Genomic DNA, 16,003 nt, shown 5'->3' on the forward strand with positions numbered 1-16,003 from the left:
ACAACCAGCGCGAGGCACGTGCGGGCATCTGGGCACTGAAGCGGGCGAGCGAGCTCCACGAACCATAAGGCTGTCTACCCGATCCGAACGATGCCCTCGACCTGCGCAACGAACCACCCTCCTGCGAGCGCATAGATCCGCGGTGTGTCCGCTGAGCAGTTGGAAGAAGCTGAACAGCCTGTTATCGCCGCGCCTGAGGAAACCCATGCGGAGCGCGCAGCACATGCAGCTACAGCCTGCTGGCAGGTCTGCTTCGATTGACGATCCCACGTAATTACACCTGCCACTGCACCACGCCATTGCAGTCGCGTCGACTGTAGGGGAATACGAACACCATGTCGTACTATCAAGGAGGGCACTATCAGCAGCAGCCACCTCAACAGCCACCATCGTCGCAGCAGCCGCAGCAAACGTACCAATACGCCTACGATGATTATCAGCAGCCGGCGCACAATGGAGGACAGTACGGGCAGGCCCAGGAGCCATATCAGTATCAGAGCCAGTCCGGGTACAGCCAATACCCAAGTGGAGGTGGTCCGGTGCAACAGCCGGCGAGTGGATATGCCTACCAGCAGGAGCCATATCAGTCGCCGAGGGCTACGTCGTTCAGCTATGCCCAGCAACCGGCCTATAGTCAGCAGTACAATCCACAGGATTATGCTCCACAACCAACGCACACGCAATCGGCATACCAGCAACCGACCTACAACCCGGCCGCCTATGCTAGCGTAGGACAACAATCTTCATATGGCAATCAATACAATTCTGCCGCATACGCGCAGACTGGTTTGAGTAGCACCAGTGGACCCGTGGATCCATATGCCTACTCACCTGGTACCCATTCGACGGCCAGCTTTTCCTCACAACCACCTCCCAGCAACTACGGGCAATCTCCGCAGCTGCCTTATAGCCCCCAAGCACAGCAGCAGTACAGTCCGCAGCCTCAGTCACACCAGTATACCTACCCACAAAGTCCTCCTCCGCCACCGCCTCCATCGCACACTGCTCCGTATCCCAGTTATGGCTATTCTCAAGCTTCGCCTGGCGCGTCCACGAGTGCACCCTATCCGATTGGTGATTATCCGGCTCAACCCAGCCCTGCGTATACCCAGACTGCGGTGAATATGCCGACAGCAATACCCAGCTCGAGGCCTGACGAGACGTGGCTACCATCGCCACCAATACACGGGAGCTTAGAACACCGCCCGTCTGTGTCTCATAGCTCCGGCGGAAGACCTTCGCCAATAACAGGAGAGGCCGCGCCCCCTCCACCTGCGCATGCACCTTCAAGGACTGGCACGTTGAACAGACATCCACAAGAGCGCCCCTTGCCATCGCGACCTGCAGCTAGCACTTCTCCAGATTATTTTGATAATGGTGGTGTTTCCAGAACACACACTGGTTTCAGTAGCAACGGCGGAGATTTGAATCAGACTCAGGATGAGCTCTTTGACGAATTGATGGAGATCACCTCCGGACGTGGTTCTCTCAGCGGACGAAGCCCATCAATATCACTGAGTCAAGCCCCAGCACAATACTCGCCCGTGGCTACTCGACAAGACAGCCGAGCAGGCCGTAATGGCGCACTGAATGGCCATTTGTCCCCTGTATCAGCTCAGCACAGGACTAATGCTCAGTACAGCGACGACAGCGACGCTGAAGCGGCGCAAGGTCTTGCAATGATGCGCCAGGCAGAAGAAGATGAGACACGCCGACAAAGTGGCGGAACGCAGGTCGGATTCAGTAGTTTCGGTTCTCAGCAGCCATCACGCTTCCAGCAAGGAGATGCCCATGACAGTGATGGAATCCCTGGAGTCGACATGACCAGCATCAGTGGCGGCTATGATGTGCATCTGCCGTATGGCGATCCTCTGAGCAACCTTCCGCCTGGCAGAGACCCGATCGATGGATACAACCACAACACTGGCATTTCAAGCCAACAGAGCTCGATGCGCAGATCCCATGCCTCGCAGTCCTCGAACCGCGGCGACTATGGACACCGAACAGACTCACTACGGTACTTCAATCCTCAAGCTCGTGTCGAGGTGGGCGGCACTGGCGGACTGTCCGAGCCAACCGCCGACGGCAGGCGACACAGTTACGATGAGGGTGATGAATATTCCTTCATGGAAGGATTACCTGAGAGGTTCCCAGATGAGCCTCCGGACATCGGATTTCAAGCCGCCAGCGTGGCATATCCGTCTCGACCTCTGCCGGCAGTCCCCTATCCCGAGGACGAGCTCCCTCAACCAGGTGCTGATCACAAAGCGCTTCCACCGCTGCCGGGTCAGCCACCGTATGCACCCGATGCTTATCCTGGTGCCTCTCAGGCACAACTCGTGCCAAGATCAACATCACTCGTGAATCACAGCAGTACGCCGCAAGTGATGCAGCCTCTGCGATCCAAGACTGATGCCGAAGAGCGGCGGATCCGCCAACAGCAGCAGCGAAACTCTGGATATTCCACAGAACAGACAACGCCTGCAGCTGCCAGCATGCTTGTCGATCTGCCGGCAATTGGGAAACGATTTTCGGCTGTGAAGCTAGGTGCTGCCGACTTCAAGAAATGTGAGGAACCATGGGCCTTGACTCAGTTGCTGAAGTGGCTGCTGCAAGTAACGAACCCGGAACAGAACACGGAGCTCAAAGAAGCAGATATCAGAGAGGCCCTCGTCGCGCTTTTCACGAACAAAGTGCCCACTATGAATATCGCTGATGCAGAGACACTGAGCGGAAATGTAGTCGACAACATGTACAAGGCAAGCGTGCTTGTGGCTACAGAAGAATGGGTCAAACTTCTCCCAGGACCATTTTCCGGCGTAATTTTCCAGCTTACAAAACTCGGCTGCTACTCGCCCACGGTACACAACCATGTCATTCCAAACATGAGGTGTTACTCCCACCATTGTCAACGGACCTTGAAGAAGATCAACTTGCAAGCTGCACCTTCAACAACCTCGTCAAGCTGGCAAGAATATTACAAACTCAGCAAGGAAGAAATGGAAGCACGAGACAAAAAAGAAGTCGAAAGGCAGAACATCCTCCATGAAATCGTGTACACTGAGGAAGTCTTCATGGCAAATCTTGATGTCCTGCGTGTGCTGTATCGAGATCAGCTTGCTCGCGTGGAACCCTCGGTCATTACGCCGCAGCGTAAGGATGGCTTCATTCGCGCAGTCTTTGGCCGCGTCGATACCGTTCGACAGGCTAATGAAGAGCACCTGCTACCTCAACTGAGATATCGGCAACAAGAACAAGGGCCCTGGATCCAAGGCTATAGCGACATCTTCCGACAATGGATCCGAAAGGCAAGAGCCGCTTACGTTGATTACGCGACAGACTTCTCACGCGCAGATCACCTCGTTCGTACTGAAATGGAACGGAATATCGAGTTCAGAAATTTTGTTGATCGATGTAGAGGCGACAGGAGATCTAACAGATTGCCGCTCGACAGCTTCCTGAAGTCGCCTATCACTCGTCTTCAGAGATACACCTTACTGCTGTCCACTGTGCTGAAGACGATGCTGCAAGAAACACCAGAGAAGACCAATCTTCAGCTTGCACTGGACGAGATCAAAGCTGTGGCGTCCGAGTGTGACAGTCGCGTCGCAGAGCAGCAAAGGAAGATTGATCTTGCGGATCTCGAAAAGAAGCTTGTCCTGCGACCAGGTATGAAAAAGGAGGTTGAGCTCAACCTTGACCACTTTGGACGTTCTCTCATACATCGCGGTGATCTACAAAGGATGGGAAGCAGCAGATTCAACTGGCTAGACTGCCACGTATTACTGTTCGACCACTACTTGATCCTCACGAAGACTATTGTGCAACGAATCGGCGAGACTGGCAGGATTGAGAAGTACGATGTGTCGAGGCTGCCCATTCCGATGGATCTTCTCGTGCTTGATAGCCGCGACGAACCTGCCGTGCAGAAGTCAAGCTATGTGAAAGGCCTCACTTCTGTTAGAGAAGCAGCCGGTAGAGGTACTCCAGGCGATCCTAATGGGCTTGCTAGAGCACCTACTAATAACCCGGTCGGCCCTGGTGCGTTGCAGCATGTGAATACAGGAGCATCTGCGAACACGCTCCACACCGTGTCCTCAATGGGCGAAGGCAGAGACGACAAAATTCTGTACCCGTTCCGCATCAAGCACTTGGGCAGAGACGTCTACACACTTTTTGCGTCAACGGAGCAAGCAAGAAGCGACTGGTGTCACAAAATCATCGAAGCAAAGAGGAAGCATGCAGCAGCATTGCACGCACAGAATGCTGAGCCCTTCCGACTGCGGGTCATGGCTGACTCTGCTTTCGTTTACGATCCGTTCGGAGGCAGTGGCAGAGGTGTCACGATACAAGGAACACCTCTTGATCGTGCCATCAAAGAGGTCGATACTCGATTCAAGGACACAGGCAGACCCGGACCAATATGCAGAGCACGAGTCAATTGTGCTACTAGCTTCTCCACCCCCTACCCTGGCAAGCAGATGATTGCTGTCGGCACAGACTATGGCGTTTTCGTCAGCGAGGTCGACAACCCTCGTGGTTGGACGAAGGTGAGTTGTTGAAAAGTATAGGACGTTTGAGCAATAGCTGATATCAAACTTCAGGCCATAAACATGCAGCGTGTAACACAGGTTGCGGTGCTTGAAGAGTTCAATCTCTTCCTGCTGATCTCTGACAAATCGCTGATAGCATGCCATCTCGATGTCATTTGTCCCACGTCGCTCAACGGTCCAACACCTGCCAACGACTCGGCACGAAAAGCACCTCAAAAGCTTTCCGGATCAAAAGATGTCGGTTTCTTCGCTACTGGACGAATGAAGGATCGTGTGCTTGTCTTCTACAAGAAACGAGAAAACCTCAACGCCGTCTTCAAGGTCCTCGAGCCCGTCTACCAAAAGTCGAGCGAGAAGAAAGGACGAGGGACAGCAGGTATCTTCAAGCGCGGCACAACCGAGTTCTTCCGAGAGTATGACGAATTCTACATCCCGACCGAATGCACCGGCATGAACCTCTTCCATTCCAGCCTCGCAGTCAGCACAGCTCGTGGTTTTGAAGTCTTAACACTCGACAAGAAACAACCGTGGAGCGTGCCGGATCTGAACGCAGAACACGTACAGAACATCGCACAGCATGTTAAGGATCAACGAGCACTAAGAATGCTACGACTCAGTGAACAGGAGTTCTTACTCTGCTACACGAACTGTGCAGTATACATTAACAAACACGGCGACGTTTCACGGTCAGTTATCATGCGCTTCGTGGGAAGTGCGAACCACGCAGCATTGTATGGACCTTACTTAGTGCTGTTCGATAATGATTTTGTGGAGATTCGGAATGCGCAGAATGGGAGGTTAAAGCAAATTATTGCGGGGAGGGAAGTCAAGTGTTTGGATGATGGGACGAATTGGTCGGCGAATTTGCCTCATTTGCCGCAGGGGGCTAATGGGAATGCTGCTGCAATAGGTGCTGCGGCTGCTGCTGTTGGGGGCAATCGGACGTTGAAGTTGGTTATGCAGCATCCGGAGATGGAGAAGACGCAGATTGTGGTGGAGTTATTGTTGAATGATAATTTGAAGGAGTAAGGAGGTGGAAGAGGGAAATGCTGTCAAGCAGGGGGTTGAAGGTTGGAGGATGATGCTGATGATGATCTGAGAGAGGAAAAGACACCTGGATACGGGACATTGGTACCGACTCCCTGGGTCTCCTCTCGTTGGAATGTGTATAAATCTTTTGTTTGCGAGATACCATTGCGTTGGGAAAAACTTTTGGCTTTGTTGTTGTTGCTGTGGTTGTGGTGCAGAGTCTTTTCCTGTACGGCGCAAAGGTGAAAGCATAGGCAGATCTATAGCAAGAGCGACGAATCGACAGACGTTGTTGTAGCTAGCTATGTAGTCTGTGGACGTATGTATACCTCTCAGTGGTAAATTTCCGATGCCGTCTTTGTTCTGCTCGATTGCGAGAGGTAGTGCGGCTGCCAGTGCCATTGCTAGTCGTTGCCGTATGATGGGGTTCTTTTGGCGCATATTTGCGAGAGGATGTGCGACTGCCAGTGGTTGCTGTGTTATTGCTATGATACGAAACATGTATTCCCTTTTGCTTTGTCATCGTGGAAAGCTGTAGTGCATCTTTCCTTTGATGCTGAAATGTGTCTGGCTATCTTGGACGAGAGTTTGTTGCGAGTTTCACATGCGAGTGCTCGTGCTCAGCCGCTTACCTGGGGCCTACTGTATCGTGCATCCCGAGTGCTAAGGAAAGTGGCGTTTATGCATATGCACAAGCGGTCTTCGCTTCTACGGAATGAATAGTAGCGCTCTCTTTTCGTACACAAAAGAACATCATCTTGATAACGCAGTGCTCAGCATTGGCAACGGAGCACGCGAGGTCGTTTTGACTGGGGACAGGTCTGGGCATTGGATAAGAGAAATTCACAGCAAGCAAGCGTTGCCACTGGTGATGTTTTTGAGCGTCAAGTTTCATCGGGTCATGACTGTCAGATCGAGCAATTTCAGGGGTGGATGTGGTCATGGCAGAACTGCGGTGGAGTACCTCGTGTCGGAGATACCCCATGGCACGGCGGCTGAACCATTGGACAAGCGTTTGGAGGGCATTCGAGAAGGCTTGGCGGGTGGTTCGGTGCATGGTGTCGCATGGGAGTAGGGATTTGTGGTCAGGCGTGCAGATGGCCAGAGGCCGCCTGGTCGGGTTTGTTTTTGACGTTACACAGGGCACAGTGTCTAGGCCGGGCGGTGCATGCGATACGCTGTGCAGCCAGGCACAGGTGTGGTGGTGAGGAAGAAGCTTGGGGCGATAAGCTGGACAGAGAAGGATTGCTGCGCAGCTTGAGGGGGCTTGAGGTGGTGGCTCAAGTGTTCCAAGCCTGCGCGACAAGCATAAGAGGCGTGAAGCGAGCGACTGAGGGCGCGGTATTATATACTCTGCGGGCAGCTCCGGGCGGCACAAGAGGCCGCAAGAAGCTCAGCCGAAGCGTGTAGGTTTGTGCCAAGACGCACTTACTTGATGCGCTGACGAGAGTGGTTGCGACTTGCGTGATTCCATCCTTGCACCCAACGCACCTTCCTTATCAGTCCAGCGAGCCAACGACCACTCCAGACGGCTTCGCATCCCTACGCTAATGAGGCTATTCCGCAACGTAAGGCCAAGCCAGCCCACGACGAGTTAGACTGTTCCTGGGACAAAGACCGTGCTGCTGGGCGCGCAGGGTAGCATTCGGCTGCAAGCAACCACCTGCGTAGATAACGAGCTTGGGGCGTCGGCCTTGGCTCTGCCACCCGTACGCTCAGCATGGCTCGCCGATCGCTTGGCAGTTGGTGGGTAAACGAAGGCATCGCCAGTAGCCACGCGAGAGATCTGCGCCGCAGAGACAGAGCGTACAAGAGCTGCGAAGGGCCCCTCGTCGTGTGACATCCGTCCCCTCCCTCCGCCATCCTCGACCATCCTCGCCTGATCCTTGATCCAAGATGGCCATCTTCGGCGCCGGCAAGCGGAGCTCGTCGCTCTCCAACGAGCACTCTCCCGATCGCGTCGATGAGAAGGGCGCCTACGACTACAACACCTCGGAGCCCATTCCTGAGGCTGGCACTCTCAGCGACCCTCGAGATGCGGGCCACAGCTTGCACCGTGGCCTCCAGGCCCGTCAGGTCACCATGATTGCCATTGGTGGTGCCATGTAAGTTGCGAATCGAGTGCCAATTCACTCGCAGACGCCATAGCTGACGTCTCGCAGCGGTACTGGTCTCATTATCGGAACGGGAACTGCTCTCGCAAACACCGGCCCGGCATCCATCCTGATCTCTTACTCGATTATTGGTCTCCTCGTCTACGTCGTCATGGCCGCTCTGGGTGAAATGGCTACTTGGCTCCCGGCTGCTGGTGGTTTCGCTGTCTACGCTGATCGATTCGTTGACCCTGCTCTCGGTTTCTCCCTTGGTTACACGTACTGGTTCAAATACATCATCACGACACCAAATCAGCTCACAGCCGCAGCGTTGGTGATTCAATACTGGGTATCAGCAGACAGGGTGAATCCGGGTGTATGGATTACCGTCTTCTTGGTCATCATTATTACCATCAACTTTCTCGGCATCAAGTACTTTGGAGAACTCGAATTCTGGCTGTCCTCCATCAAAGTGGTCGTCATTCTCGGATTGATTCTGTTCAGTTTGATCATGGCTTGCGGAGGCGCCGATGGCGATGTGAGGGGCTTCCGATACTGGGACAACCCTGGTGCCTTCAAGGAGTACGTGGGCACCGGAGCCACTGGCCGCTTCACTGCCGTCTGGCAGAGTATGGTTACTGCCGTCTTCGCATACCTCGGAACTGAGTTGGTCGGTGTGACAGTCGGTGAGGCGCAAAACCCACGCAAGAACATCCCACGCGCCATCAAGCTCACCTTCTGGCGTATCTGTGTGTTCTACATCCTTTCGGTCCTGTTCCTCGGCATGATTATTCCATACAACAGCGAGTTCCTCCTGCAGGCCAAGGGCAGCAAGACATCCGCCGCCGCCTCGCCTTTCGTTGCCGCCATCAGATCCGCAAGCATTCCATCACTTCCAGGTATCCTCAACGCCTGTATCCTCATCTTCGTCTTCAGCGCTGCGAACTCGGATCTCTACATTGCCTCGAGAACGCTGCACGGTCTGGCTATCAAGAAGCACGCACCTGAGCTTTTCGCACGCACCAACAGACGTGGTGTTCCATACTACGCTCTGGGACTGTCATCGCTCATTTGCTGCATTGCCTACATGAACGTGTCAACAGCGTCGACGACCGTTTTCGGCTACTTCGTCAACTTGGTCTCCATCTTCGGTCTGCTGACCTGGATCTCTATCCTCGTATCGCACATCTACTTCGTCAAGGCGAGAAGAGCACAGGGCGTCCCTGACGACAGCGCTCTGCTGCTATACCGATCTCCATTCGGCCTGTGGGGCAGCTACTTCGCTCTGGCTTTCTGCTGCTTGATTGCCCTGACCAAGAACTTCACTGTCTTCGTTCCGAGCCCAGAAACTTACGGCAGCTTTGACTACAAGAACTTCATCGTAAGTCTGACTCAGATTCTAAAACTTGAGAACGAAATCGTTGCTAACTTGTTCATCAGACCGGCTACCTTGGTATTCCACTCTACCTCATCATGATCATCGGCTGGAAATACATCAAAGGCACGAAACAGGCCAAGCCTGAAGAGGCAGATATTTGGACTGGCAAGGATGTCATTGATGCTGATGAGCAAGAATGGCTCGCGAAGGAGGCTGCTGATCGTGCCAATGGAAAGAATGGCAACTGGTTGTATAACCATTCGATTGGTTATATCTTCTAGAGACGATCCGGCATCTAAATGAATCTTACGTAGCATATGAGGAAAAAGAACTCATGATCAAACTTTTGTCTTGTCTGAAGTTGAAAGTAAAGTGGCCGCGTGCGTGCACGTGTCGATTGGCAGACTGTGGGTGAGATCGTTCGAGAAGGCGTGAACTTGTTCCATTTCAATGCCCTCGCCGACTTTCGACTCAATGCCAAGACCTTCTGACACTTGGCCCGGTAGACACTCCTGCACCTCAATCGTTCTCATCAACATCAATGGCTCGATGACCGCTTGTTCCTCGTCGCATAGATGTAGCCGGGAACGTGTCACATGGGTGCGAAGGTCACGGTCATGTTCTGTGATCACCGTTCGCGGGCGGCAGCCTTCGGCGTGTGACAGCCGAGGTCAGTTTTGACCTCACGTCGTGCTGTCAATGAAATGCAATCGGCTGTTCCAATGTGAAGCTGCGATCACTCATCATCATTCAGGCATAGTACAAACGTCTTGGACGCACGAGTGCAGAAATTGGTATCTCTTCTGGGTACGACCTACTTCATCAACGCAATTTCCCTTCATTCGTCTTAAGCGACGAGCCGTGGTTCAGAAGAAATGGCAACATCCAAGACTGGCCCAGTACTCTTCGAAGTACCAATCGACACAGGCGACAAAGAAACAAGTGGAAAGATAGTCTGCACACAACCTGCTTCCAAAGTCTACCTCTTGACATTTTCAAGTGGCCAAGATAATCGTCTCAGAAGTGTAAGTCATACACATCCATCACCTCTCACTCCCCTCACAACATCCTAATCGAGCCAAATAGGCCTTCTGCAACTCCCTCGTCCTCGCCCTCGACATAATCGAACACCGCCATCCCCCCGGCGTAGTCATCACAACCTCCGCAAGCCCCAAATTCTACTCCAATGGCATGGACATTGAACACGCCGCCACCACACCGGGATACTTCGAAACCACGCTCTACCCCATGTGGCGTCGCGTTTTGACATTTCCTATGCCTACTGTAGCTCTCATCCCCGGGCACGCTTTCGCAGGAGGTTTCATCCTCGCGTTAATGCACGATTATCGAATTATGAATCCCGCGAAAGGCTGGCTCTGCATGAATGAAATTCAATTAGGTGGTGCGTTGAGAGGACAAATGATGAGTGTTTTCCGAACGAAAGTTCTCGATGCTGTTGTGCAGAGGAAGATTATTTTGGAGGCGCATCGGTTTACGGCGCAAGAGGCGTTGCAGGAGAGGTTGGTGGATCGGTTGGGTGGGTTTGAGGAGGCGATGGGGTTGGTGGGGGAGGTGGGACTTGTGAAGAATGCGCAGAAGGGGGCGACGGGGTTGAGTGTTTATGCGGAGTTGAAGAGGGAGTTGTGGAGGGATGTGGTGGAGGATTTGGGGGATTGGAGGAGGGATGGGGTGGGGAGTGGGGCTATGGGGAGGGAGATTGAGAGGGAGAAGGAGGAGGGGAGGAGGAGGGTGGAGGTTTGGGAGAGGGGGAGTGGGAAGGCGAGGTTGTAGGTTGGAAGTGAGTGTGAGCATTTCCTGCGAGTTCTTGCTCTATCGTCGCTTCCGCTTCAAACAATTCAGGCACTGGAGAAAGTGCACACCAGTAGGTTCGCAGTTGCACAAGCAAGAGCTTTGTTACCATGTTGTGTGGCCGCGGCTACTGCTGCTGCTGCTGCTACGGCTTCTTCGTTTCCAGCATAATTACCACGACGGCATTGTTTTCACATCACAGCAAGGTATTGCATCCGATTCTGTGACCTTGCTATGCGGACACCCACGAGTCCAACCACAGGAACATTTTACACGTATATTCCCATAATGGGTGATCGACCAACACCAGTCGAGTATGCCGTGGGACTGCCAGAAACCGTCAAATGGTACGTACACCCTCCACTTTGCAGATTTGCAGATGAAAGTCCAACACTGATGATCGTAGGCTATATCACAGCGAATACTACTCTGACTTCACGATCAAATGCGGCGATACAGCTACCTTCAAGGTCCACAAATTGGTTCTGCACTCGCGAAGCGCGTACTTCAAAGGAATTTTGAACAATGCCAACGTATGTCGTCGTCAATGGCGAAAGCTTTCGAATGCTCGGACTAATAGAAGCAATACAGGGAAACATCACTGAAGTCGAAGTCAGCGAGGACCCACGAATATTCACCGCCATCCTGCGATACATTTACGGGTATGACTTCGACGGCCATCCGCCTCAAGATATGTTTATGGCGCAATATTGCATCGCAGTCTCCATGCTGGCGGAAAAGTACGAGATGCCAGACCTGCCCAGCAGAGCAGCCATCCTTTTCAAGGAAGCTTGCAGCGACGACAACGGCGACTTGAGGATCTCACCAAAGAAGTTAGTTGACGCGCTCTATTCGATCCATGAAAGCGGTGCACCGAGTGATGACCAATTGTGGAAGTTTGCTGGTCACATCATTCAAGACAATGTTGGAATGTTGCTCGCGGACGAGGAGGCGGGTTTCGTGAAAGCTTGTCAGGATATGCCGAATTTGACTGCTATGCTGCTGTCGAAGCTGATTTCCCGGAAAGACCTTTACGAACTGATGAAGATGAAGCATAATCCAAAGAATGAGTGAGAGCCACTCTTTCGCCAGAAGATTGTTTGCTGGTCATTCTCTTAGATTGCTTAGGGGGCGGCAGACTTCGTATTGTTCAGCCGTTGGGGCTTCGGAGTTGAAATACCAACTTTCACTTGTTGAAAAGCTTTCCGAAAATGCCGGAAATACGCTTGGGTGTATTTCTATCATCTTGGAAGTCCGATGTTCGCCTACCAGTTTCAACAATGTCAGGCTTGAGGTTTTGTTCCGACTTCATCGCATCTTTTGTCCTCCACGTATCCGATGTAGGCCACGCAACAATCGGCACATCGTGTTGCCGCGCTTCGGGTGAATCTTCGACATGGCTGTAATACTTTGCTCCACGTTCTTCAAGGACTTTACAGTACTCCTGCATGGTATTGCATCGCTCTAGCACCGCGCTCAAATCGTCCATAGCCTGCCACCAGTCTCGCACATGGTCCATGTCCGCTGGTCTAGGATGGCATGTGAGCACCCATACCGCATCTTTCGATCGCTCTCCTTCGACTCCATCTCCGTCATTGGGCCATCCGAAATAGTACTTGGGTACTTGCTCATGCAGCACTTCTACATAGTGATCTTCGACGGATGTCCAATCGTCCTCCGTGTTATCCACAAACACGCCGCCACAGCGGAGTGTCTTTAGGCAAATATCTTGTATCTTCTCATACTGGTCGCTCGGGACATGAAGTCTATTTCCTTCAGGCATGAGAACTTGCCAACCTGGAAAGCAGTATTCGACGATGGCCAGGCAGTGAGTCTCAAGGAACACGAGCTCGGATCTCGAGCGAGGTTCATTGTTGCGTCGGGCGTTTGCGAGGATCTTGAATTGGTATGTACTTTGGTCCCATACAACTCGGGTAAGGAAGGTTGAGGTTTCGAATGGAAGCATAGTAGGCGTCAGGCGGGAACTTTGAGAGTACAGTCGACATGCCGAGTCGGGTAGTTTATCTCAGGCAACAGAATAGAAATACATCGAGCCCAGGCATCCACCATGCGCAAGAAGTCTTGATAGATAGTGCGGCACAGCTCGATCCTGCGGCCACACTCTTGGCGCCGCTTTGAGGAGTTAAATCACGGGCACAGAGTCACTAGCGAAGTGGTCAGTGATATTGCGTTTTTTCTGTAGTTCTGACCTAGCTTGAGAAGCTGTGCTGTCTGGTCAAACGGTCGATCAAGTTGCAACCACTTGTACATGCGATTCATTTTGCGATCTGGGAACACAGGTGAGCATATGTTACAGACGTCTATTCGTGCAGCTAGCATGTATTCCAGGACATGCATCCAACAACGCAACTCATCAAGTGATGCGATCTCAGCGTCTGGCTGAGGGCATCGGCTGCGTGTAGTTCGCAGCCTCATAGAGCGAAAGTGTTCGTTGTTGCGTTCGATGTCCTCTAGACTCCGGTCGCCCCAGGAGCCTTCTCGTCCTTTCGCAAACTGATCAACAACTCCCTCATCTTCGCCTTTTGGCTACCAGCAGCACCTCCTGATGAACCCTTCCCGCTCAGGTCTACCAATTTTGCGATTCGCTCCCAGCTGGTGCCACCTGCAGTAGTATCTTCCCTCGACTTCAGGAACTCTTCCGCTTCTTTCCTTGTCTGCGCGATTTGCTTATCTTTCCTGTTGTTATATTGCTCGTAGAAGTCATCAATGGCTTCTTGGGCAGCCTTGACAGTCTCCGCCTTCTTCGATGCGCTGACTTCATCGCGATGCTGAATCTGCAAGTCGCGTCGCTCACGCCATTCGCGGACAACATCCGGCTCAGCCTCGTACTCTTCCGGTCGTGGTGCTTGGAAAGGGGCGGCTGAGCCTGTGATGGTGCCTCCGGGCGCGACTTGCTCGTTTTGTGTGTTGACGGAGGGGAATGAGCTCTCAAAATCACCCATCATGTCATCATTGCCGGCGGGAAATCCGTTCGAGGGAGCAGGTCCACCTCCGCCTAGCAAATCGTCATCATCGTCGTCTGCATCGGCGACGGTCGCGGTGTTGTCTGCGGAGGATGTGAACTGCTCGGCATCTTCGCCGAGGGCTGCGCGTTCGCGGGCAAGAAAATCGGAGGGCTCGTCAACGTCGTCGAGGGCGGATGCGCCGGTGGCTTCTGTCTTGCCTGTGTTGGAGGATTAGTTGGTGCGTGGTGGAGCGTTCAAGGAGACGATGTACCCTCGTCAAATTCCTCCAGCGAAGGGAAGCGGTCCGCCATGATTGTGTGTGTCTCTGCTTGTCTGTATTTGATCGCAATGTCTCGCGCAGGGTGTTGTAGGTATGATGTGGTGAGCGAGGGTGATGTTTGCTGCAACTTGTTGGGTTCAATAGACACGCAGTCGCAGTCGCAGCTGCTGCCAATGAACGAGTGGATCCACCGAAACCCGGGAGCGGGTAGACCCGTGTTAGCTGCCAACTGCTGTTTAGCTCGTGCAACTCCAACCCGCTTCTTCTGCTTCTTTCTTGACCACAACACCTTCATCGTGAGCGCGTAGACATCTCGAGCGTCCGCTCACATCACAGCAGCAGCGCGGTCGACAAGATGTCCTACAACGAGGATAACGTTAAAGGGAAGCTCACTTCTCTCAATGAATCGCAAGATAGCATCGTGACCGTCGCGCAATGGATTATGTTTCATCGTCGATACGCTGCGCAGACGGCCCAGCTGTGGGTGGCCACTTTGCAGGAATCGCCCACCGCTAACAAAAAGCTGAACCTACTCTATCTGGCCAACGAAGTCGTGCAGCAGTCTCGCGCGAGAGGAAAGATGGACTTTAAGATCGCCTTCGAACCTGTGATTGCAGACGCGACAGCAAGTGCGTACAAAGCCGCGAACCCGGACGTGCAAGGGAAGATACGACGAGTTGTGGAGGTCTGGCGGCAGAGAAACATTTTCGACGCACCAATTCAACAGAGCGTTGAGAAGAAGCTGGACGAAGTGGACAAGACCAAGGGTGCAGGCAAGTTGGGAGGAGGTGTTGGAAGACTAGGGGGCAGCCTGTTCGGCGGTGGAAGTGGCAGTGTGGCATCAGAGCTGGAGCCCATCAACAAGATCCAAGTGGCATTGAACAAAGCAGAAACTGCCAGCAAAACCCCCATCACGGCCGCCAACGCCAAGTACGCAGAAACGACAGATCCAGCGACAGTCGTGCCGAGCGCTCCTGTGCGAGCAGCAAAGTTAAGGGGCCTGGTAAAAGACTTGATGGCGGCGCAGAATGCGGTCGAAGCCAGTATGAACTCTCGAAGGGAACTCCTGGATGGGCTGGAAAAGCTCATTGCGACAAACCGCGCTCAGCTTGCGCAAGATGAAGTCACGTCGCGTGATCTCGGCACGAAGATAGACAGCATGGAAACGATCATCAGAGACGTGGAGGACAGCATCATGCGTGGAGTCGAGCCGTTGCCAGTGAACGGCAACGGCAATGGCATCGAGCCAGAGCGACCCGAGACCGAAGGCTTCACCCCTCCGCCTCCTGAGATCGAATCCTTCACGCCACCTGGTGAAGCGAACGACACCGATCAGATTGACATGGCACCTCTGGAGGCGCCATTCAGAAATCCTACGGGAGCAGATCCGATAGAAGAGCAACCTCCTAACCGAAATGAGCCTCCGCCAGCATTCGTCCCACAGCCCACCATAACAGCTGCCGACGATGCAGCGACGCAAGCCCAGGCGTTTCTTGCGACTCTGGACTCACTCAAAGGCACTGTCAGAGGACCATCCGGTGAGATTCCATCGTCATCATCAGACGGCAATCCTGGTGATCCAAGACTCAAGCGACGGAAGATGAGCCACCGACCGAGCGGGGACGTGGATGACGAAATCTTTGGCCAAGGCGTGGGCGGAGTCGACGAAGACGGCATTGCTGCGATGCTTGGACAGTAGTGTCTTCGTCAGCGCTTGGAGTTGGAGGTATGAGGAATATTGAAGCCTTCACGAACGCAGTTTGTATTTTCGCTCGCAGAGCAGTGGCACGGCACGCGGCTCCTGGTCGAGTTTGTACCAACAGTCGATGACACAATGTAGCTTCTACACAGTATACAGTTACCCGTATACCACGCACAGCTGTATACTTACGATG

At 53.2% G+C, this 16,003-nt stretch overlaps 7 protein-coding genes across 7 annotated transcripts; 5 read left to right on the top strand and 2 right to left on the bottom strand.

The window, feature by feature from the left end:
• Nucleotides 1-335: 335 nt before the first annotated feature.
• On the top strand, nt 336-5,582 carry RHO25_009209 (uncharacterized protein; the record flags this gene model as incomplete). The annotated part of the gene is made up of 2 exons (XM_023600758.2): nt 336-4,550; nt 4,605-5,582. 2 exons carry the CDS (start codon nt 336-338, stop codon nt 5,580-5,582), a joined length of 5,193 nt encoding a protein of 1,730 aa, XP_023453238.1.
• Nucleotides 5,583-7,478: 1,896 nt separating this feature from the next.
• RHO25_009210 (uncharacterized protein) lies at nt 7,479-9,334 on the top strand (the record flags this gene model as incomplete). The annotated part of the gene is made up of 3 exons (XM_023600759.2): nt 7,479-7,687; nt 7,745-9,056; nt 9,116-9,334. The coding sequence occupies 3 exons, from the start codon at nt 7,479-7,481 to the stop codon at nt 9,332-9,334; spliced, it is 1,740 nt and encodes a 579-aa protein (XP_023453237.1).
• Nucleotides 9,335-9,928: 594 nt separating this feature from the next.
• RHO25_009211 (uncharacterized protein) lies at nt 9,929-10,844 on the top strand (the record flags this gene model as incomplete). The annotated part of the gene is made up of 2 exons (XM_023600760.2): nt 9,929-10,078; nt 10,140-10,844. 2 exons carry the CDS (start codon nt 9,929-9,931, stop codon nt 10,842-10,844), a joined length of 855 nt encoding a protein of 284 aa, XP_023453765.1.
• A 252-nt stretch (nt 10,845-11,096) lies between these two features.
• RHO25_009212 (uncharacterized protein) lies at nt 11,097-11,936 on the top strand (the record flags this gene model as incomplete). The annotated part of the gene is made up of 3 exons (XM_023600761.2): nt 11,097-11,209; nt 11,269-11,395; nt 11,454-11,936. 3 exons carry the CDS (start codon nt 11,097-11,099, stop codon nt 11,934-11,936), a joined length of 723 nt encoding a protein of 240 aa, XP_023453766.2.
• Nucleotides 11,937-12,048: 112 nt separating this feature from the next.
• Nucleotides 12,049-12,828, bottom strand: RHO25_009213 (uncharacterized protein; the record flags this gene model as incomplete). Its single annotated transcript, XM_065603164.1, has 1 exon — nt 12,049-12,828. The coding sequence occupies one exon, from the start codon at nt 12,826-12,828 to the stop codon at nt 12,049-12,051; it is 780 nt and encodes a 259-aa protein (XP_065459236.1).
• Nucleotides 12,829-13,333: 505 nt separating this feature from the next.
• On the bottom strand, nt 13,334-14,403 carry RHO25_009214 (uncharacterized protein; the record flags this gene model as incomplete). The annotated part of the gene is made up of 2 exons (XM_023600762.2): nt 13,334-14,046; nt 14,100-14,403. 2 exons carry the CDS (start codon nt 14,401-14,403, stop codon nt 13,334-13,336), a joined length of 1,017 nt encoding a protein of 338 aa, XP_023453763.2.
• Nucleotides 14,404-14,463: 60 nt separating this feature from the next.
• RHO25_009215 (uncharacterized protein) lies at nt 14,464-15,807 on the top strand (the record flags this gene model as incomplete). The annotated part of the gene is made up of 1 exon (XM_023600763.2): nt 14,464-15,807. One exon carries the CDS (start codon nt 14,464-14,466, stop codon nt 15,805-15,807), a length of 1,344 nt encoding a protein of 447 aa, XP_023453764.1.
• Nucleotides 15,808-16,003: the final 196 nt, after the last annotated feature.

Source organism: Cercospora beticola, chromosome 6 (genome assembly GCF_033473495.1).
Source record: "Cercospora beticola chromosome 6, complete sequence".
Lineage (NCBI taxonomy): Eukaryota > Fungi > Ascomycota > Dothideomycetes > Mycosphaerellales > Mycosphaerellaceae > Cercospora > Cercospora beticola.